The sequence below is a fragment of the Mus musculus genome, chromosome 8 (assembly GCF_000001635.26).
Source record: "Mus musculus strain C57BL/6J chromosome 8, GRCm38.p6 C57BL/6J".
In the NCBI taxonomy this organism is placed as follows: domain Eukaryota; kingdom Metazoa; phylum Chordata; class Mammalia; order Rodentia; family Muridae; genus Mus; species Mus musculus.
The window spans coordinates 90,259,145-90,282,833 of NC_000074.6; the positions used below are offsets into that span (position 1 = coordinate 90,259,145).

The window sequence follows — 23,689 nt, forward strand, 5'->3', positions numbered from 1 at the left end:
GTTACTAAACAAGAAGCTATGTCGAAGAACAGTGGCTGCATAAACGATGACCTCACCAGACTACAAAGAGTTGCAAGCTTTTAAGAGCAGCAAGTTAGATGGCTGTGTACTGATCTATGGCTGGGTTTCTCAATCTTGGCTCGACAGAAGGCTGGACCAGGTAACTGAAGGTGTGGACTGGGTACTCTGGATGCTGTGGTATTTCCACAGCATCCTCAGCTGCCACCCACTAGATCTGAGCAGCTTCCCCCCTCTATAGAAATGGTTTCAGGGGAAAAAATCACTTCCACATGGGGACTACTAAGCCAGAGTGACATCCAAGATGGGAGAAGGTAAACTGTAGAACAAAGTCCATTTTTATCTTTTAAAAAGTGACTCCACCATCAGTGATCATCACATCCTAAGACATGGGATTAGAACAGTGAGAAGGTTCAAACTTCTTCAAGGAAGCATACACTAAATGTATAACTATAAAATGAAACAGACAAACAGAACACGTGAGAACTAATTCTGGACTCAGAAATAAAACAGAAGATAACACAAAATGGTTAAATCAAAGTAACCTCTGGATTTAATTTGTTTGTTTGTTTGTTTGTTTGTTTTTAGTTTGAAGCCTCATGTAGCTCAGGCTGGCCTTACATTCACTACATAGCCAAGGCTGACCCTGAACTCTTGATTTTGTTTGAAACCGAGTCTCATGCAGTCAAGGCTCACCTCAAAATCACTCTGTAGCCAACGCTTGTCTTTTTGAATTAAGTCTTCAAAGTGATGGGGTGACAGGACATCTCTCCCCCGCACAAGCCCCAAGCTACTGTCCAGTCTTTCATGTTCTTCTGAGGTTCCAGCATCATTCACTCACTCACTTGTACTTCTAATGATAGGGACCTCACACATACATCTTTTCTGGGACACTTCCTAAATCTTTTCAGACTTGCCTCTGGAAGTTTGAAAGTTGTTCTCAAGCAACCTTGGGAGTACAGTTCAATACACTGGATTCTGATTGAGCACTGATGTCTTAGATAACTGGCATAGCCATGTGAACTCATAGTAACTAAGGCTGGCTTATGCTGCTTTATCCTCCACAGAGGAGATACTCGGTTCTCGTTGTTCCAGTGCTGTGAAAATCAGCCCAGATAGATACTTATTGAGCGGCCCCCAAACACAGCATTTTTGATGGCTTATCAGCAAATTGATGACTAAGAACCAAGCCCTCCTGGCAGAGGCCACATGCCACTCACACCTTTATTGCAGAGCTGGCTACTGGGGCTCACCTGTTGGGGGGCTGAAAAGGAACCTTCCCTGGGTGTTTTCTGGGTACCAGGATCTGGGCTAAACTCACCATATGTTTCCTAACTTCACCCTTACGACTACTGGTTATTGGTACTATTATACTATCGACACTATTACTGTATCAACCCTTAGATAGACATGAGTGAGTCCTTGGGCCTCTAGTCACTAGCTGGTGACTCTTGCTCAATAGCAAAATGGTTCTCTAATGAGCCATGGTGCCCAAAGGATACAGGGTACCAGCAGAAAGAGAAGAATGAGCCCTGGGCTCTCCACCCCACCATCCATTTTAACAAAATCATCTTCATACCCATTTGTTTTCTAAACTGAGTTCTCTCATAATTCATTTAAAAGAGACAGTGTTCTTTTGCAATTGGGGAATTATTGGTGGGGAGGCCAAGGTTTTGCCAAAATATTAATAACCCAAGAAGTTATTGGCCCGTTTTTTTATTTCCCATAGGACAAAATAACAAGAATGCCCTATAATATATTCAAGAAAATTTCAAATCCCATTACCTACTCATTAGGATGTGTCAACATTCCCTATGGCCCACAGTCACCCTATCACAGCTTCCTACATTGGAGGACTATGGTATAAGAAGATTAGTGGTCAGAGTGCCTATAGACTATACTATACAGTCTATACTATATATAAACACACACACACACACACTATAATATGTATAGTATAGAGTGTACGTACTATACAATCTATAGTATAGAGTCTATAGTATAGAGGTTTAAACTCCAGCAGGGCCACCAATTATTAACAGCTGCTCAGAAGAACTTGAGCATCAATAGCTCCAGTCATTTTCTATTTAAAAAGTAATCTTTAAAAGATGTCTAAGCTGGGATGTAGCTCAGTACAAGAGTGCTTGTCTACCACAGTTGGGGTTCTGTTTCCAATCCCTAATACTGCAAAACAAATTTACCTTAGGACTTTCTTTTAAAAATAAGTTAGTCCTTAAGCACTTAATTCTCAGTCTTTTAAGACTCAGTCTTTGGAAACTGGAAAATCTTTCAGATAGTGAACAGAAGTAAGGACGGCTCGTCACATTTACTGCAACAAAGCACAGGGCAGAAGAATTTCTATGTACTTCTCCAAAACAGCTCATAGCTTTTCCCAATAGGAACGAGATAGTAAGGAAAGACATAACCCCAAACAGAGCCCAAAGAAATGTAACATGTTTTTATAAATCAATTCTTCCCTATAAAATTAGGTCTTGAAAGACTTGTCCGTGATCAACTGATACAAGCAAAATAAGTACCAAATTTTAAGAGACTGCTATGAGCAACAAGATTTGAATGCCAGTAACCTTTGCAACACTTATTTGTTTATTTATTTGCCTGTTTTATTTTTTGTTGTGGTTCTGACTTCAGACCTAGGAGCTCGTTCACACTGGATAAGGGCCCCAGCAGCAAGCCATAGGTAGTATTTATTCAGCACTTGAGGAAAACTCATGATCCAAGGCAAGGGAGTTGCATGTGCAAGCTGAAGAAGACAGCACTGAGCATACTCACATGTGCTTAGGGCAGGGTTACAGAGAGACACAGAACAGGGGTGGACAGATGGCAATGGCCCAGAGTGGACACGGTCAGGAGATGGCAGGACACTTCCCTGACAAAGCCCCCCCCTCCCCCAGAGCTAAGGTACAAAAGGAGGCAGACATCAATAGCCAGGAAAAGGAGCAGCTCACACCCACCAGAGGTGACCTGTGCAGGTGCAGGGAACAGAGCAGGATACTGCACTACACTGCAGACTGGATGCTCCTAACAGAGGGCCAGGAGGAGCAGCAGGGTCCCTAGGCTGCAGGACAGATAATGGCTAGAAAGTGATGGATCTGACAGACTGGTCCGGGACATCTGGATGGCAGCATACAAGGATGCTACTGGTTGTTCGATGGATGTTCAATAGAGTGTCTTCTACCTAGTGGGATTATTCATTCTGGTAAATAAGAACTGGCCATTCCTCCTAGGCAGTCCACCTAAGTCAATTTGAGACATTCAGTATACATGACTAGGTGAATCCCTCAGTCTGTGTTTGAAGACAACTCAAGGATTAGCATTCAGCTGTAGAAAGGCTCCTCATAATCTGCTATCATAGGAAAGTACTGTGGACTACTTGCTGGCCAGGAAATAACACAATATCTACACACCTCCCAACAACACAATATCTACACACCTCCCAACAACACAATATCTACACACCTCCCAACAACACAATATCTACACACCTCCCAACAACACAATATCTACACACCTCCCAACAACACAATATCTACACACCTCCCAACAACACAATATCTACACACCTCCCAACAACAGGTTCACTGCTTTAGAGTAGCTTCTCCCTGTACCTGGTCAAAGGGCAGCTTCATTTTTTAAACAGGAATCCAGGCAATGGCCATTTCTGACAGTAGTCCTGGGCTTTCTTAAATTTCCTGAAACCCTGCCTATTTTTAAATAGTGCACAGTTTTTAAGACTTATTTTTATTACTTAAATTGCCTGTGTGTGCATATGTGTGTTTAGATATGCACACGTGAGTGCAGGTACCTGGGGAAAGCCAGAAGAGGGCACTGGGTCCCAGGGAGCTGGAGTTACAGGTTTTTGTGAGTCATCCAGTATGGGTGTTGAGATCCAAATTCTAGTCCTTTACAAGAGTAGTAGACTGAGCCATCTCTCCTGACTCCAAATCAAACTGTTAAAATGTGGATAATTTATATTAGTAAAGAAATGTCTCATCACCAAAGTAAGGAAAGGCTAAGCAGACTGTTTGGTGCTGAGGCAAACACGGGATAACTACCAAAAGGAAGAAGTCACAATGTGTGTCTATGCACCCTGGGGCCTGCCTAAATTAATAGCTCAGGTCTGCTTCCCTTATTATGGGCAAAAGTAAGGTGTAACAGGAACATTATCCCCAACAAAAGGTTCTCCTTGATTTACCAACTCTGAAAGACAACTGAGAAAACCTCCTGACTATGCAAGTCCCCACTACAGAACTGTGATTGCAAATCACACATAGGACTAGGGTGGGCTGGGGGGAGAGGCAGACAGGCACAGTGTGCTCTCATTTCCTGAGCAAGGAAAACTCAAATCACGTTCATATTTGAATCTTCTTCACACGTTCATTAAAGTATTGAGCCTCGACTTACAGTGGTATAGAAAGAAATATCTCCCCTAGTGTTTTTCCCAAGTGTAAGCTCTATGCTTCTGCATTTTGAAACTTAAAATATTACGTATTATTTTTCGATTTTAAATCCATATACATCCAATAAATGGTGCTTCCTTCCATCTGGGTTGATCTCATCATAAAAGGCATTTTAAGTTTCATATGCAAATGCACTTATGTGCCTTTTATCTGCATTGTCAAGTCAATATTTTCTATAACAACCCAGCATCAGGTTTTCACACTCGAGGACAGCATCCAATTAAGAAGCAAATAACCCGAATATGAGACAGTGTGACTAAATAGATTTCCACTGAGCCAGTTCTTAATCAATATTTCCTCAGAACTGGAATAATTAAACAATTACTTGTAATAAACATTATATTGTATTAAAAAAATACCAGGGTAACTACAAATGCGAAATAAATATAGGCCAGCAATTTTATGCTCAATTATTTAGTCATGTCCTATAGTAATGTTAAAATTTTATTTATAAATTAATAACAATCAAGCAAACCTTGATGCTTAGCCAGTAATATCTCTAACCCCACAGACCGTGACACCAATGCCAATAAGCAAGCCAACGAGAATTACACCCTTGCTCTATTACTTTTATTTTTAGGATTTTTTTCCTATGTTGTATGTTTGTGTGTGGTGCAGAGCATAGGCACCTGTAGGTGCCTATGGAGGCAGAAGAGGCAGCCAATCCCCTGGAGTTGGAACTACAGGTGCTTGTGAGCCACCCAATGTGGGCATGGGGGGAAAGGAGGCAAACTTGGATCTTCCACAAGAGAAGCCTAAGATCTTCTCAGCTGCATTATCTTTCAAGCCGCCATCCCGCCAACTCACCATCCATCAGAATATCTACACCGCTACGTTTCACTCGACCATTACGCTCAGCCTTACGACCTCATGCACGCACAACCTCAAGTTTATGACTTGCCCACACCTGAATTTTATACACAACAGTCTAATTTTAATTGTTTCTTAGCAAGATATAAATTTCAATTGTTTCTTATCCAATACCCCCCGGGGAAGGTCACTCCCTCTCCTAACGGTGAAGCTACTCTGTTTTATCAGACTTAGCACCATGCTTAGTCCCTTTAATCCTCTATTAAGTTTTTCAGGAGGAATTCCAGCTTCCCATCTGTTTATAAGCTAAGTTCCCTTCCCTTCCATTAAGTGTAGTGGTCAAGAACGCCTTGTAGTGAATGAGTGCTCTTACACTGCCCATTCACTCTTATACTGGACAGATGAAACAGCTCTAGCCCCAAGGCTGGCCCACAGATGCCAACAAGCAGCAACAGGTGAGGTCGCTCCCCTCCTGGAGATTCTACTCTGGAGGGAGTTAGAGTGGAGGTAGGGTACTGTTAATCCCACAAAGGCCACCTACAGCAAGAGGGCAGGTGACAGGAAGGATCTGGGGTAACCACACAAAGTGGCTTTTGCCTCTAGCATATACCGTGCCATCCTGTCAGGTTGTATTCAGGAATCCGAGCGCTGTAAAATGGTGCCTCTGTAGTCCCCCATCACTGCTGGGGTCTGGAAAACTCAACTACCCATGATACCAGCTACCAAGAAGAGACGTGGGAATAAACTGACCATGTCACTGTTGAAGACTAGTGACCCCCTTAACACCGACAAATCAAGTGAGCTGCTGCGTACAGCTCTGCCCAACAGCTAATTGTGTTTATTAGTTCAGAGTGTATGGCTGCTTTTATAGATAACGCTGGCTCTGACCTTAAAGGCAGCATTTCACCCATGTGATGAGGGTCAGAAATATTTACAGGCCGAGCAGAGAGAATATTTTAAGCCTTGGATGGTTCGAGGCTCTCTGCTCCACTGCAAAGGGTGAGCAGTACAGCATCTGGGCCTGGCCTGGGGTGTCTGGCAGCCAGTCCAGCACACAGTAGGACCTACATAAAAGGAATCTTCAGTGCTGGACAGCTTTAAGCCCTCAGACTGCAAGTGTTGATATTCCATGGAGGAGACACTGGTTATCAAAAACAAAAACAAAAAACAATCACAAAACACCGTGTTCTAAGCAGTCTACGTCGGGTTATTAATAGTCTTGTAGCGCTTAGTAGGTGCTCTGTAAGATTTTCCTAGCAGTTAATGGACTTCAATTTCATAATTCAGATTTTTTTTTGTATTGTTGATGAATTGTCCACCAAAAGTTAGGGGTTTGCTCCTTTTTCATTGTTAACTAACAATGAAAATGGATTTTGACAGCAACTCAACTTAAAATACACTGGCATAGCAATCATTAGATCTGTATGAGAACTCGCCAGTCCCCAATGGCTGAGCGGTAACCATCCTACGGAATTCAGCTGCACAGCCTCTGTTGACAATGGCAATGAACATGTTCATAATAATAATAAGGGCTTGTTTTAATAGAACGTTCCACACATTAAACACATTAATGACCCATGAAATAACTGTTTTATCTGTAACACATTAAGCGACATTACTAAAAACAATGTATTAATTGGTAGTGGGCTATTTCTTTGAATGTAAGGTTTTGGTTTTTTTTTTTTAAGATAGCGAGAAAATCATTTCATAACTTAATCAAAATTAGAAATTAGAACCATGGCAATTGTGTGAAAAAGAAACGTGTAAAATACACTTGGTAATTTTAGACATGTCATTTTGATAAACTCTCACTTTTCTGATCACAAATGATATCTACCAGCATTGCATGCTAAGCATGTTATTAGCATGTAAAAGACTCCTACTCTGCCGCCCGATTCCCTCCACAGCCTTTGCTCTCTCACCTGAGCAGATCCCAACACTTCACACTCAAATGGGCTCCCGCCACCTCCTCCCTTTTCAATTTTCAACCACTCCCTTTGATGTGCTACAAGCATCCACCCGACATTTTCTACACACACAAGTTATCACAATTAAATCCAATGCAACATCAAACAGAGCACGGAGGCCCTCTACACGGGAACATAATGTCGGCAGAAAACGTGTGTGAATTATCAGTGTGTTTTATAAATTCTCTTTGGGGGGGGGGAGCATACAAAATATCAAACTAGAGACAATTATTTCACTGTCTGTTTCTTTGATATCAAAGAGAATTTTGAAACTCATCAAAGCTAACCTCCTGTTATGTACAACAGGCTGAGCTGGGAAGAATGTTAACAAGTTCAATTTTCATTCAATCAGCAGCACAGCTCTCTGAAATGTTTCATTGCAGGAAAGAAATAAAAATAATCTATATGGTAATTATGAGAATGAATCCCCCAGTAACTTTCAGCTACATGAAAGGTCAGTTCTATTCAAGATATTTTATCAGTCCCCTGCACATACTCCTGTCCTGTCATTTTAAATCTGAACAGCATTTTATTTTCCCATTTACAGCTACCTGCAGAATTAAGTACTTAAGCCAAATAAGAAAAAAAAAAGAGAGAGAGAAAGAAAGAAAGAAAAAAAGAGAAAGAAATGTTGAATGCTGGCAAAGGCTATAATAGCATGGAGATAAATCGTTCATCTGCTTTCTCTCAAGCCTCTGGGGCTGCAGATTTTTCTTCTCCTGGTGCACTGTGGGTATTCAAAACTTGTTCAACATGATTTCATTTCATTTCAGGCACTGCCTGAGAAAACTAAATTACAGAATCAATCATACAGAAGGTCAGAGTGAGACTTCATTACAAGTATTGCATGCTTGCATGAATATCTTTCATTTATGACTGACCCAATATGTCACAATAGCTGTCTAGTAAAAATAATCCACTTTCTGAAATTGATGTACTACTGATGTCGGCGCTACTCAGCAGGCTGGGCAGATTATAGAGAGGTGTTAAAAAAAAAGAGAAACCTTTGGAGCTCACATTGTCGGTTTTCAGAATTGCAATCTTTTGTAGATTAAAATAATTTCCAGATGATCAGCTAAACTGACAATAATGCTTAGAGGTAACAAATTTTTAAGTAAAAATCTACTGTTGATTTCAACCTGCCAACCACATCTTGTTTTAAAACCTCCCCGCCCACCCCAAGCAAATCAAGGTTGCTCTTTGAAGCCACAAATGCACACAGACCTTTGTTTTTTTTCAGCAACTCTCTTTTGAATACCAGAGGGGTATTTGCATTTTCTGAAATGTGAATTCTAATCATTGGGCTCTTTTTAATCTCTCCTCTTTTGCCTCTGCATTCTGTTTTTTAAATATAATGGCATAAATTTAAGGAAGGTAAACATGCTCTGCTTGTTGTACGTCATGATGCAGCTAATGAGTCCTCTGACAAACTGTCAGTCTTGCGAAAGCAACGCCGACGGATGGAGCTCTAAGGAAAAGCTGGTCCGACATGACATAAACAAACGGGGCCTTTCTTCTTATATGATAGGCTTAATTCACCACAGCAATCCCTCACAGCCAGCCATATTCATTTGGATAATAAAACTTGTATAAGGTATGAAATAGTCCACGTGCCCTAGGACACTGTGTGCATGATGTACACGTATTATTTATTATTTCTGTGCTGACCTTCCTACAGGAAATCTCAGGGGAGGCTTCTGCTGAGTATTATGATGTAGCCAGCACCTCGGTACCCAGAGGGAGATAGAGAGGAACCTTGACATAACCCATTTTTAACCATGCCTCTGGCGATTCTGAATTCAAGTTTACAGGTGAACATGTCAGGAGTCCGCAGAACAAAGCCAACGACACATTGTATTCATCATAATTCTGTCCTGGTACATTTTATTTTTCTCCACATTTGTGATTTAAAACCCCATGACATTTTTCAAGGTGAAATTCGACTAGAATTTCCAACAAGATTGGTTTGCTTCCAGCCAAAATAAATAGCATTCGGGTTGAGCAGAACTTCAGACCAGTAGCGGTAACCATGATGCGGTCTCCGTAAACACAGAGCCTGCACTTAAAGTACATATACTTAAAAAAAAAATCAATGGAATAATTGAACTGCTTTACTGATTAGCCATACATTAGAAAAGAAGCATTAAAAATTGAGTCCTCGCTTCCAACGCCAGCCCGGGAAAGCATTGTCTTTAAGTGTATGTGAATATCATAATTATTTTATGATTCCATCTTTAGTTCTTTCCAATATAGTAAATTCAATTGACCATGAAATGAAATTTCATAGTCAAAATGCCTCCTTTACACTTTTTTATAGCAGCAATAACAGTTTTATAGCTTTGAGGCAAGGTAATTCATCAGATGTTTAATTTAAAGGCAGATTCTTATATTACTAATAAATATTTACCAATTTAATAAAGTACACATTTTAGCATATATTATATGGTCTTTTAAGTATTTCTGCAACTTCAATGAGCCTGGCTGAGCATCTATAAATATGGCCAGCTCTAGAAAACTCCCTTGCTGACTAAATACCCTTTTTATCTTTATTATTTTCCAAGTATATTACAAGCTAGACTGTAGAGGAAGGCAGAACCCCCCCTTTCCAGTGTCAAAGGAAGAAAACTGTCTGAAAGTCCACAGGAAACAATTATTTGTGATGTCAGGGAACATTTATGAATACTTAATGATTACTTCCTGCCTGCTCACTGCATTCTTCTCTGACCAAAAAAAAAAAAAAAAAAGTAAAAATAAAAACCCTCACATTCAGCTCAAACACAAAAGATCACAGGCAAAGAAAATTATGTTGCCGCAATCCTATTTGGGGAAGTAATCTTATATTTCAGAAAGCACACTGAATCTTTGCACTGTTAATCCACTACATATTTTGCAATCGTGCGTTGTTATCTGGGGAATTAAAAATAAAACCAATAAACATCACTGGCATGGTCCTAATGCGCAGAGAAATATGTAAACAAGCAATAGGATTTGTTTTTGTTATACCAACACATCTGTCTCATTTTATCAGGGTTTAAAAAGAGAGAGAGCCCTGTAAACTATTAATCTCGTTTTAAGATGCCTGGTTAGTGCTTCACCTCCACAGACACAAATACATTATATACTGTGCTAGAAAAAAAAAACACAATCCCAGCAGAAGAGTTTAAAATACTTAAACAGATTTACTCTGCTGATTGCTGACTATAATTGCACACTAAGAAAAATAGAAATAAAATTACCGCATTAGTAATCTTTGCTCTCTAGAGGGCCTTATTTGAGGTTTGTGACAATAAATAACACAATTAGGTATATTTCACACAATAACACAGGCCATTTTTTTCCCCTGCTGGTTATAATCAGATCCACCCCCATACTTCTGTATCACAGTTTGATATTTGATTGGACATGAGAACAAACCATGTACCATGCACATTATGCTCTAATTCAACGAGTTCAAAAGACCTGGGCACCTAAGACGGGCTTCCATGTTCAAAGGCTTGCCTGAGTAAGTTCTCACTTCAAGCACAGCTCCACATTAAAACAAAGGCCAGGGAAGACCTGCTGCCTTCAAAGTAGTAAGTAAGCTGTCTTCCTAAAGTTCGTTTCATATTGGAAGACTCTTGTTGGTCATCCTCTGTGGCTGTCAATCACCCAATACCGGATATCAGACTAGTATTACCTATGGTTAGAGGACAATCAGTATTAAGTGGCCACCAGCCCATCAGACAGGGACACTTCTGAACAGAGCCTCACAGACCCTTAACACGAAGACAAATGACAAAGCGTAGTCACGGGTAACAAATGGAGAGCTTACCATGTGCAGCCCATTGCTATGAAGCACGCCATCTTGCTCCACCAGATTCCTTGAGATTGTGATGGAAGGGAGATCCAGGCTTTGAGGGGGAAACTGGGGTGTGAACTCAGTTCCCTGGGAAGGCAACGGATCGCTGAGAGTCTGAAAGGGTAGCAGTGCATCAGGCATACCCAGGGTGGGGTCTGACTCTGGAGGAGGCGTGATCGGTGGAATTTCAAACTCTTCGTCCCCAAGGCTTGGCGTGTGGAATGTCTGCTGAAAGAGAACAAAATACAGACCCCCTCACAGTCAGTTCCTGGATTTTTATCCCTCCTTAGAGGAAACAAGAAAGATTCCGTATCTAGGCCAAATATTTATTTCTCAACATGAAAACATCTTAAACACAGATTTCCATATATAAAGTTTTGCTGATCATTCTGATTAAAGATTTAAGTCTCATTATCATATGGTTTTAATGGAGTATCAGTATTAACAGTGTTTTAATGCGTACTTAATTAGCAACATCTGTCTTTGTTGTTAGTTGGAGCATCGGCAACATTAAATTTGGCTATATAACAAATTGCCACTTTATTGATATGTTAGTGAAACAGCTCAAATCGAGTATGCGATCCACATGCTTCATAAAATGCTGACAATTTTGGGGCGAGCACGCACACACATACAGACACACAGACACACACACACACACACACACACACCATTAACCCAGAAGTGAACATTACAGGTGTTTACTTTCTGCCAAAACCTATAAAACAAGTAATATTAAATTTGTGGTTTGGTTTTTAAATGTTTCTTTATTGGCATATTCCCAAGTGTAATAAATGCTCCCATGGAAATTGTTACTGTGTCGTGCAACATTTTCTGTAAGGCTTATTGCAGTTCATATTAAAAGACTTTATTGAAACTATAAGGAAAATTGGTTGTTGTTGTTTTTTAACGTGAACATTTCCATATGTATTTATCATTATCAGAACATCATCTAGCAGGCTTCTAAATACTATCCAGAGAGCACAAAGCCATACTGAAATAGCTATACCAAGAACATGGATGCCACCTAGACACCTCACTAGACAAATATTACTTCTTAAAACTTAAGTAAATCTTAGAGCACTGTTATCCATGAATGCTACTGATGTTCTTCGGGCTGTGTTTTAAAGTAGGGTCATTGAAGACTATCAAGGCTGCCTTCCATTTCAGTTACATTAAACATCTTTCTCTTACCATGTGGACTATGTGGAGAGAGAAGAGACACCAAGATCCAAGGTGATGAAGAAGATGGTAATTATGTTATATACATATATACCCCTATGCTTTGGTAAGGCACAGGATGTGGGGGCCACCCAGATTTATTTTGTATTCCTAGCTAAGAGGGTCACAGATGTACTTCATTTATTATTAATAGTATTTGAAAGAGTGAACTGGCACGGGGTAATTGGAGTCTGCTATTATTGATAAAGAGACCTAATTAAGAATTGAAAATCATCATTTTCTCAATTATGATGCTATATAATAACCACCTGAAAAGGGAAGAGAAACAAACTCTGTTGGGGTCGGGGGCGGTAGTTTCAACAAAAAGCACTCGTTGCCCACAGAACCTGACAACTGTTAGGTGCAACTCACAAGAATGAGCAAGCTCACGAACTCGGGGAACCTACAGCAGTGCAAGTGGCCACCATGAGCACCTTGGTAGACTCAAAAAATATTTTTAAAAAATGAAACCTAATAACACACTTGAGAGCCAGAGTGAGGCATTTGATTTCTCTGACGTGGGCGTGCTTGCAATGATACCCTCCGCCAATGTCAATCTCTCTTCTGTGGTACCCTGAGTTCCTAGCAACAAAGGGATGAATTGGCCGCGAACGCGGGTTGGCTAATGAACGTAACCCTATGGCTGCATTCGCTGTTATTTTGGCACTAATGTGGTCTAGTAACAGATGCAACTGCAATTTGTGACTCATTTGCTACCCCATTACTGCTTAATGAAATCTAACATATCACATTAACAATACGGATAAACACTCATTCTTGATATGTGGCATTTGGCTGTTTTCATTACCACTGTAATTAACACTTGAAATATTATTTCAATAAATATTTAAAGTACTTTAAAAATGGTCAGAGCAATCATGACACAGATAGAAAACATAAAGCTAATGTGTGAAACTTCAGACTTAAGAGTGCCCTGGTCCCTGTGGCGATATCTGCAGGACACTGTCCATGAGAAGGGTTCAGGCACGATTTAGGCTCTACAACATGCCAACCCAAAGTCTTCCTGAATTAGTTTGCACTCATTAAAAAGTTAAAAAAAAAAAACAGATAAATTTACTTTTAATGCCGTGATTGGGAAATTAGATGAGAGCCATAATGTGGCACATTAGCATTTACTCTGGCTTTAGTTTTGATCTTGGGAAGACGCACAGTGACGCCATTACATGAGATTTTTAAACTCCAGTATAAAGCACACCTCAGGCCAGGCAGTCAAAATTAAAGAGGTTTTCAATTTTTATTTTTGTTAAGGAATACAGAGAGGCATGTTATATATAATATGTCCCTGTGGCATAATTTTTTAAAAGACACATTAATTTTAACTTAGAAGCAATATATGTCTGCACTGACCTAATAAAACAGCACAATGAAATAACATTGTAATATGTAACCAAGGAGATGCTAAAATCTTAACTACTTTTACGGAGAGGTAAAATATCACATGTGAGGCCTTCCATGGAGAAAAGAGAGCGGTAAAGTATCAAGTATACCATTAAGTACCTCTGATCCAAAACATTGTTCTCTGAGAGGATAAAAACACCACAAATTCTATCAACAACGAAGGGCACAGACTTTGGATCAGATTAAATCATTTGGAGTTTATGTGATCAATTTTTACAGATATTGACTTTTCAGTGTTTACCTTGAACATGTTAAAGTAGTGGGTGCATAGTTAAATACCATCTGTAGTGAAATGTTCAAAACATTTGTTCCTTTTGATAAGAATGCAAATCTGGAGAGTACTGTTGTATCAACATATAACAGCCGACGTCTGACACGGTGAATTATCACAGCTGGAATTAAATTGTTTCTGAACAGCTGCTGCCAGCACAGCTTTCATCAATGTTTGATTCAAATGTAGAGGAAAAAAAATCCCCCCCGAATGAAACATCATGTTGTCCTTACAGATGGGGTTTGCACTCATTATCCCAAACACCCAGCAGCCAGTGCCAAACAGTATTCCTGCATCTAAGCTGCCTTCCGGTTGGAGGCATGATGCTCACTGGAAAATGATTAATCTACAAAGACCCTTACTTCTCGAGTCTGCACTTACGCTAATAATTTTGAGACATTAATTTCTTTCATATCACTTGCTCGCCTGTACCAAGATCATTTGCAAAGCCATTATTATTTTCAATCTCTGGGGTCAAGCTAGTTCACGCTCCTATATCTGAATGTATTTGGAAAAAATGAAGACTTTTTATTGCCTGAGCCACAGAGGAACTGCTCCATTTGGACAGATTTCATACTTCTGTTTGTTCTTGTTTGAAAATGTTAAATCTCACACAATCTACCCTTTTAGGAAAATGTTTGATTGAGCTAATCAAGTGTCTTGGTTTTTTTTTTTTTTCGTGAGGCATGCCAATGAGACCAGACACAGGTGGGAAGTCATATGTAAGAAATACAGTAGAAACAGCAAGAAGACAATGCTTATCCCACGTATACTTGCACACCATCACCAAGCAGGAGTTAATATGGCACTGGACACTTAGCCCATAACCGAGAGTTCCTTGCTACAATCATATCATGTACCAAGTCTATTCACTGAGTCAGACACTCAATAATTTCTTATTGGATCTCTGCTATCATGGGCATTGTGCTAGGGGGTGGGGTTCTAACAACAAAGCACTCACTGTAGGCTAGTCTAGAAGCCATAACACTGTTGGTCATAGTTTCCTAAGCTGTGATGTTCAAGGAAGTTAACCTTAGAGAGCTAGGAAGCAAAACACTTTCTATTAAGGTTTCCAAAATACCCAGCTATTTGCTTAGACATCCAGCACAGAGAGAGAGAGAGTGGGGGTGGGGGAGAGAGAGAGAGAGAGAGAGAGAGAGAGAGAGCTAACTTTCTATTACACATTTATAATTGCTTGCATATGGACTTTTTTTTTTCCATCAAGAGATTCACTTATAAGCTTTGAAATGTTAACAACAGCCTGTAGACAGTGATAAAGTCTTGTCAGGTTAGTTTCTTTTCCAATAGGTTTTTCCTGTTTTCCTCCAAAGTTGTTACCTTGTGCCACAGGAGAGAAAGTGAGAGAAATTCAATATCTTGCTTTCCCCTTCAAGCCTATTACATTATCTATACAACACACACACACACAAAAAACACGAACAGACGCAAGAAGACAGACACCCACCTCACTGGCAGCAAAGAAGGCGTTGTTTGCCTCGGCCATGTTCATGTAGTTATTATTTCCCAACTGGAAGAAAGAAACATTGATTTATGTTAATGGAAGGCAGAGTAAAACCTGGAGTTGTTTAGTTAATACTCAGGAGCGATTGGGAAAGAAGGCAAAGATGATGGGGTGCAGGGGCAAACCTGGGAATGAGAAACTGTAATGCTAGGCAGCCCCTTCTGCAGCTACAGCATGGTGTTACACCGTCAATAATTCTAGAACACAGTTCTGTTTCTCCCCAGGACAGGTAGTGAAAGGAGACAGTCACAACCACTTGGCTGTCTGGTCACTAGTGTGATGTTTATTCAAATGGCCTCTGTCAGAGGCTGGAAGAAAAGGAGTTCCCAAGAAAACTCTCTGAAAATGTTTTAAAGCATGCTGGGATTTCATAGTCTACTTCTCAAGAACAGGTGTCACAAGTGTGGGTGAGTTCGAAATGTGAATTAAAGAGAAGACAATCCAATTTCCAAGGCTCAGATTCTATTTTCTGGTGAATGGGGTGTGGCATGAATATAAATAAATAAGACTAAAGTATATTTCTAAGATCTCCAAGCAGAGCTTACCGCCATATCTGCTCCATCAGAGCTGCTGAAAGCTGTGCTATTTAATCTCTCCATGTAACATTAAGTGCAAAGAGGGTTAGAAAATAAGCAGGATCCCATGAACACAGCAATTTTGATTTCATTCCCTAACACAATGGCCCATTCATATCATCACAAATAAGACTGTATCAGCATTTCAGATGTAAGCTCTTTACTTCTAGGGACCTGTTATCAAAATGTAAAACTTGGATTTGGGCAGAAATGTATTTTCAGGTTCAAATGGTCTGGGTCGGCACATTTCGTTGCTTTCAGCTTTCTGCTATCAGACTGGCAATGTGGGAAGGCTCTGTGGGCATAATTATCTGGGGCTGTGTTATTTTCATGATGGTTAAATGGTAAGAGAATGTCCTTCCGTAGAGCATCTCTCTTCATTTCCTCTAGCGCATCCAAAGAAGCACAGGTGTGGTCTCCAAGGGGTGAAATGTATATAGGTATTTTCTAATGTATATTAAAGCTAGCAATTACATTAAAGTAAAAGGTGTAATTTTCCCAAGAGATAAATAGGTAGATCAATGACTGGTTGGATGAATGGGTGGTTGGGTGGGTGAACAGATGGACAGTATTAGAAATAGGAACACAGATACTCAGATACAAATATAGACTGATACAGCCAATAAGGAGAAAGGAAATACACAGCTATGCAAACCCAAAATAACCCTCCTCTCCATAGCATTGATTTCTGGGGGCAGGGTGTCTTGATCCAACTCTCACCCTGTAGGAGGCAGGATTGACATGTTGACATGATCCATTTTATCATGCCAGGGATCCAAGAGCTACACAAGAGTTACAGGAAAAAAACTCTAATGGTTCCAGAGTGCCATTAAGGTCTAACATCAACCACCACATAGCACCTCAACACATACACACACACACACACACACACACACACACACACACACACACACAATCAGACACACTCTCTCCCATCACTCTTATTCATTTGGGTGAATATCTCCCTAAGGATTCCTGGAAGGTGTACTCATTAGACCTTAAAGACCTTTATCTGGCTTGTTTGAGGTATGTAGTTTCAAAAACATGTGCACAGGGCCATGAGTGCAGATACACACATACACTTAGACACACTTCTCCGTTCTTCTACAGTGTTAAACGTGTGTCAGAACAGAGCCCATAGGCTTCTGTATTCCTTTTTCCCCCCATGTAACGTTCAGGCCTATAATCAAATATGACCTATATTTGAATCTATATATCCCATGCTCCAATCCACCCCCCACCCCCACACACACAGCTGCCTGACAGCCAGTATCACAACTTTAACATTATTTAAATGTCGGCTTTGTTGGGGAATTAGAAATCCATTTAAGGCAAAGAGCTCATTATCAGAGAGTATTTTTTTTAAGATTAAACTCACTTATTATCTAATAGCACCTAGAACAACAAAGGAAAATAAAATGGCCATTAAACCAAAGGCCTAAACAATTCAAAAAAAAAAAAAATTAAGCTCAGAGTGAAGTAAGAACTGGGTTAGAAATCCTCTTCAGAACAGTTAGTATGCGAATGTAATTACTGAAGAAACTACAGCTAATCAGCTGTGAATTGTATCCATTAATTAGTATTTGCCCTGGAGAAATGAAAAAAATCAGTAACAACGCTGGCACCGCCACAGTGCTGATGAGCTGCAAGCGGGCTGAGCTGCGTTTAGTCAAGCAGGTGGCTCCAGCGGTCCACATAATTTGAAAAGCTCTCACCTGGAGGGGGAGCTGGAGCAGGCAGAACATTCTGTGCATATCTCTTGTATCTGCGTAAGGCCTTAATTAATGGCTTTTAATTTGGAAGCACTTGGTGATCGGGAGGGAGCAGTTATAAATCATTTCAAGTAGAAGCAAGCGTTTCCCCTGTCTACCTGAGGAGGAAGATGCCCTGTTAAAAGGCGCCTTCAGGTATTGGCGGCTGGGTGGCAGGAGGTTGTTTGGCTTCTGCACACAAGGTCAGAGTTATACCACCAACAAAACCAATTCTTCCTCAGAAATCCACATTTCATTGGGCGCTGTGTATCCCTTACCTGCTAAACCCAGCCAATCTCGTAGCCAGATGGAAAGGCGTGCCACTTTGTCTTTGGTTACTTTTTCTCCCCCAATGCTCGCTTAATTTTCTTTCTTGTACATATGGGTTTTCTTAGTTTGAGACATGGTGTGGCTATGGAGCCCAGGCTCCCCTCAGAACACGCTCCTAAGCCTCCTAACTCAGCCTCTTGAGTGTGCAGCCTCCCAGAGTGTGCTGCCATGTTTATTCCATGTTAAAACTTAGCCTATGAGCTCTGCTTCACTTGTGGGATGCTTACAAAATGAAAGACAGGATTCTGAGAGGGAAAGTTCTCCTCTGGGCTAGACTGTTAATAGAAGGACCAAAGAACATTTAACTTTGAGTTGTGTACAATTCAATTTAGTTTATGGTATAGGAGGTAGCAGCATTGGTGAAAGCATCATTATTATACACACCCTCCAAGTTCAGGAGGGAGGGACCTGAGCTGGGCTCCCCACTGCCATTCACTGGACTAACCATGCCTGGCGTTTGTTGAAAGGAATGCAAGGTGATCCCACTCAAACTCAGGTGACCCAGAATCACCCCTGCTACCCAAGGTCATCTGTCAAATATTTGAATGATGATTAATAAATGAGTGCAGCTCAGGGAAGCCTTCTGTAAATACCTCTTCATTTCATCCCCCAAAGTGGGACTAAATGCAAGCCATCTTTCTCAACAGACAACAGGAAAGAATTATTATCATAGGCATTTGTTCTGGTCAGCAGACTGAGGGGTCCAGGAGCCATGCTGCCCACCCTGGAGGATTTGAGCATACATAGCTGGCATCCCCCAGCCTCACTCTGCCTCTCTCACATGCCAGTACCCACTTACACTCTACTTGTTTACTTGGTAATCGGTTCAGGTTTTAACCTTTATTGTTAACTCTGTTATTCCAAGCTGGAGGCTAACAGGGAAAGGCTTTCTAGATGACCCTCAACGCCTTCTATGAATCTACGGGCTCTGTGATCTCTCAGTCTGTTTCATCTACAAATAACTATATCTCACCTGTTTAAGGCACTGTGCTAGGTCTGGAGACACTACAAAAATCAGGTGACTGTGAACTCTTTTTTTTTTTTTTTTTTTTTAATGGAGGCTACGGATACATTCCCGACCCCTAGCCCACACCAATGAAAAGAGAGAGAGAAAAAAAAAAGCTTGTGGATCTTCCTTCTGTTTCTGTTTACCTCACAATAACTAAACTCTTTGGGAAGCCTTATTGGAAGAAAACATTGGTTCCTCCTCCTCCTCTTCTTTCTCCTCCTTCTCCTTTGCCTCTTCTTCCTCCTCTTCTTCCTTCCTCTTTCCCTGGATCATTCATATAAAAGCTAATCGTAATCTTGATCTGTAGCAAAAGCTACACAGTTTTTAAAATCAGCTGATTTCTTTCTAATTTTTCCACTCTATGTCACTGCTCAGCCCCAGTGTGTTGAGCTGATAAGTCCTCCCCACTCAGTCACGTCCTTAGGCATTCTCATTCTCAAGACTCAAAGCAAGACATGCTGAACAGACGAGATGCCCGAGGGAAGGCACTCCCATTACTCTCCATTACTGGGAGAGACTCATGGAAACATCATCCAAGAAAACGTCTCATTCACAAAGGCTCAAGGAGCTCACACGTGGGGCTTCTAACCCCACTTCCACGAGGAGCATAGTGATAACAGGAGTTTATCCGCGGCGACAAACTCCAACAGATGCCATTCCCCAAGATACCATTGTAAAGAAGAACCATATCACTCTGCACGTGAAGCCTTAGCGGGCCACAAAAGAACATCTCTACTGTATCAGAGTCAAAGCTGCTCTTGCGGCATGGTGAGCAATTATGGCTTCAGCAAACATAATTTAAGAAGGACATTAATTAAAAAGGAGCAGCAGTGGGACTTCATAGAAGTGCATCAAAGAACATCATGCCCATGGTCCATGTGACCATGTGAAGTGCCACAGTAAATTAATGCAGATTGGAAAGTCTGGCTCAGCTAGCAATGGGCTCAGGACAAAGTAGAACAGCAAAGACAAAACCCCGTCTGTAAGCACAAGGCAGTTACTTGGCCTTGGCCACTCCACAGCATCATCTCCACTCAAACTATTTTAACAGCCATGTGAAGACTTGTATAGACTTCTTATAAAGCAGCATTAACAATAGGATCTCAAACAGCTAAACAGTACAAGTGTATAAATAGTACAAATTCTTCTCTTTCCCCATTAAATTTGTTAGCAGACACTATCCAATTTGATGCCTCGCCCAGATATTTGTCAAGTTGCTTACATAATGCCATTCTAAACAACATGTACCAAGGCTGGTCACGTGATAAAGAAGGCAGCAGGTAAAGTCGACTCACCCTTGATGGCTGTTAAGTAAACCCTTGGCCATGATTGGTGGGTATCAAGCTACAATTTCACTGACCATCAGAAGCCCACAGGGAAACAAGACTGACATGACAAACAGTGGGAGCACCCTACCAAGAAACAAAGGTTGGCAGGAGCACAGTGATCGTCTATGCTGTCACCAAAGCTTAGAGGGCCCAACAGGACTCTGGAAGGAAAGCTACAGGGATTGAATCCATCGTGATTTGACTTGACCACAGTGTAAAAGTGGTGTGCACTGCATAGACACTCCATACCCCCTAGGGTTTTAAATTCTGACCCCAGGCAAGTGATAGGCAATAGGATCTACTCCTGCAGAGCTGGACAGGACAGTAGCAGCAGGCTACTCTTCCTTGTCAGCAGCAGTCTTGTTCCCTGTCAGCCATGTGAGCAGGATGAAAGGTAAATGAAACTCCATGGCGTGTTTCACTTCCAGTGCATTTTTGGATACTATCTATATTTTCTTCTCACTGGGTCTACAAAGTGCCTATGTAGGTACGCACATCAATACTCCATTATCACGTGGGCTTTCTGGGGCTGACTAGCCCCAACTGTCAATAAGGTAGATCCGTAAGCATCCTTGCCCCTGTGACTAAAGTACCTGACAGAATAACTTGAGGGAGGAGAGGTTTATTTTGGCTCCTGGTTTCAGATCACGAAGAGAAGACTTGGAGGAGCTGATCAGATCAGCTTATCATGGCCCAGAAACACAGCCAAGGGAGACTCAGGAAGCAGCCATGGACAGGGGCCTCCCCCTAGGGTCTTGCTTCCTCCTGCTAGCCCCCACCTCCTAAAGTACCCAGGCCCTTCAAGGTAAACAGCCTACAGTGGGAACCAACCATGTAAAATATGAGCCTATTATAATTATATCGATTTACATATATTTAAATTATATTTATTAAATATATACAATTATATACATATTTGTTATATATAATTATAATACTTCCTATTCAAAGCATAAAAGATTTGTAATATGCTGGCTAATCTGGGATGTTTGGTAGGCTTGGTGTCTTAATTGCATTTTCAATTTAGGATATTTTTAATATAGGATATTCAAATTGTGATTTGTTTTTAAACTATGGTATTTTCAACACACGGTTTATCAGGCAAGAGGATCTAAATACATGTGTGTATATATGAATGTTGTGTGTATACATATACACACATATGATGCTGCTAATTAAGCATATAAGTATATGTACATATATGCAGAGAATCACACACATATGCATTATTACGCGCACATACACACACACACATACATGTCCCTTTTGACAAGCTAAAATTGCCCCGATGTCGTCTTCTGAACACCCGAAAGCATGAGAACTCACACTCAACACTCAAACTTGGATGTTAGCAGACATTTCAACATACATTCAATGCCGAACCCCATTTGCTCTCCCAAGCCTGCCCTATGCAGTCTTTCCCATCACCTTCAATGGGGACCTGCCTTAGGCTAAGTCATTCTTGAATCTGTTTTTCCTCCTTTCTCACATTAAGTTATCCAAAGGAGATCCTGTTGGCTCATCCTTCTAGTTAACCTCAAGCAGATCGCCTGTGTCAGGTCCTATGCCCACCTCCCCAGGACCCAGCCCTGCCTAAGCACATTGCCTTTTGGATACAGGAGCCTCCTAGCAGGTTACCACCACTCTACCAAACTTTTACCAGACTATCCATAACACTGCCATAGAGGCCTTTGTCACCAACTTTCCAGTGGCTTCCCACTGGCTCAGGAAAGGGGACATCTGCCTGCAATGGCCCTTGCTTCCTTCCTGGCATCATGGCAACATTCCCATTGCTCAGACTACTACATCCTGATGGTGTACTTGCTGTCCCAACAACACCCAAGACCCATGCTTACCTCAGGGCCTTTGCACTGGCTTGGTTCTTCCATCTGAATTGTTGTCCTTCCAAATGCCCCCATGGCTTATACATCCCCCCACCTTCTGCATCTTCCCTGGATGCCACTCGTCTAGTGACAATCACATTTCTGTACTGCCCCATCTCCAACACTCTCTGTCCTTCTCTTTCTATTCTACCTTTCCATTCACACTTTCAATATCACATAATTCAGTCATTATCTTCATCCTGTTACTAGAATATACATTCAGTGAGGGGAACATTGTGTCTACTTGCTACGCAGAAGCCCTACTAGGACAAAGAGACTGGGAAATGGTAGATGCTCAAAGGCTCTGTTCTGAATGAACCAATGAACCGGAAGTGAAAAGCCAAATCATTCTTCAAGCCCCTTGGACAACAGCATTGGCTCCTGAAATCCAAAGAACAAGAAAAGGGAGCCACTGCCACTGCTGTCCACACACAACATCTACAGCACACAAAAAAAAAAAAAAGAAGAAAGAGGGAAACAATCGTTCCAAGAAGGAGCACTCTACACTACAGAGACACCTATGTGGACAAACACTGTTCCTGGAAAGGCACTACAGAATGATCTGCAGCCCGGGACTGTCGCCATGCTTAGCAACAACCAGGTGTATCTCCAAGCAACTAACAGGGAGGATTTAGAGCATTCCCAGTGCAAAGCACTGCTGCACACATGTTGGCACAGAGGTGTGATCAGGGTTATTCTTGACCTGATCATTACAAGCACTGTGCCCCTGTGTATGGACAGTTACCACGGCCACTATAAACCAAAGATGAGAGATGCAGAGGTCTAGAAAGGTAGGGTGGGCTGTTGGGGATGGAACTATTGGTGGCAAAATACGGACTGGTGTGACTAGATGCACTGGTGGGCAGAATGCTGGCAGAAGACAACCAATCAGGTGGTGTCAAAGGGGAAAGGCTTCACGTATTCAGTGTAACGGCTGATTTTTTTCGAATTTGAAATATTTTAGTTTAAAGAAGTGATCTTCAATCTGAACCAGAGCTATTCAAAGTGTATGACCAAGGACTAGAGACTAATTCAATGCTTGTTCATGCATGCACATTATCTGACCCTACCATGACTGACCGCATCAGATCGTAAGGCTGTGGGGCTCTAGTTTAATGTTCTAGGTTTTTCTCAGGGACTGTACAGCATGTCAGTATTTGTCCAGTTCATTTTAGACTAACATCTTGTGTATTTAAAAAAAGAACCCCCCCTTTCTCTCCCTCCACACATTTTGGGTTTTGTTTTTAGATGGATACCAATATGTAGTAG

At 41.2% G+C, this 23,689-nt stretch overlaps 1 protein-coding gene across 5 annotated transcripts in view; it reads right to left on the reverse strand.

Moving 5' to 3' along the window:
- Positions 1 to 23,689, reverse strand: part of Tox3 (TOX high mobility group box family member 3) — a 101,920-nt gene that overhangs the window by 12,035 nt on the left and 66,196 nt on the right. For 3 of the 5 annotated variants that reach the window (XM_006530988.4, NM_172913.3, XM_011248379.3), the window contains exons 2-3: positions 15,488 to 15,550; positions 11,085 to 11,339 (exon numbers count right to left, since the gene is read on the reverse strand). In XM_006530988.4, the coding sequence (XP_006531051.1) occupies positions 11,085 to 11,339; positions 15,488 to 15,550 (318 nt within the window). The remainder of the gene's footprint in view (positions 1 to 11,084; positions 11,340 to 15,487; positions 15,551 to 23,689) is intronic. The other 2 variants (XM_006530989.4, XM_006530987.3) reach the window with 1 other exon arrangement.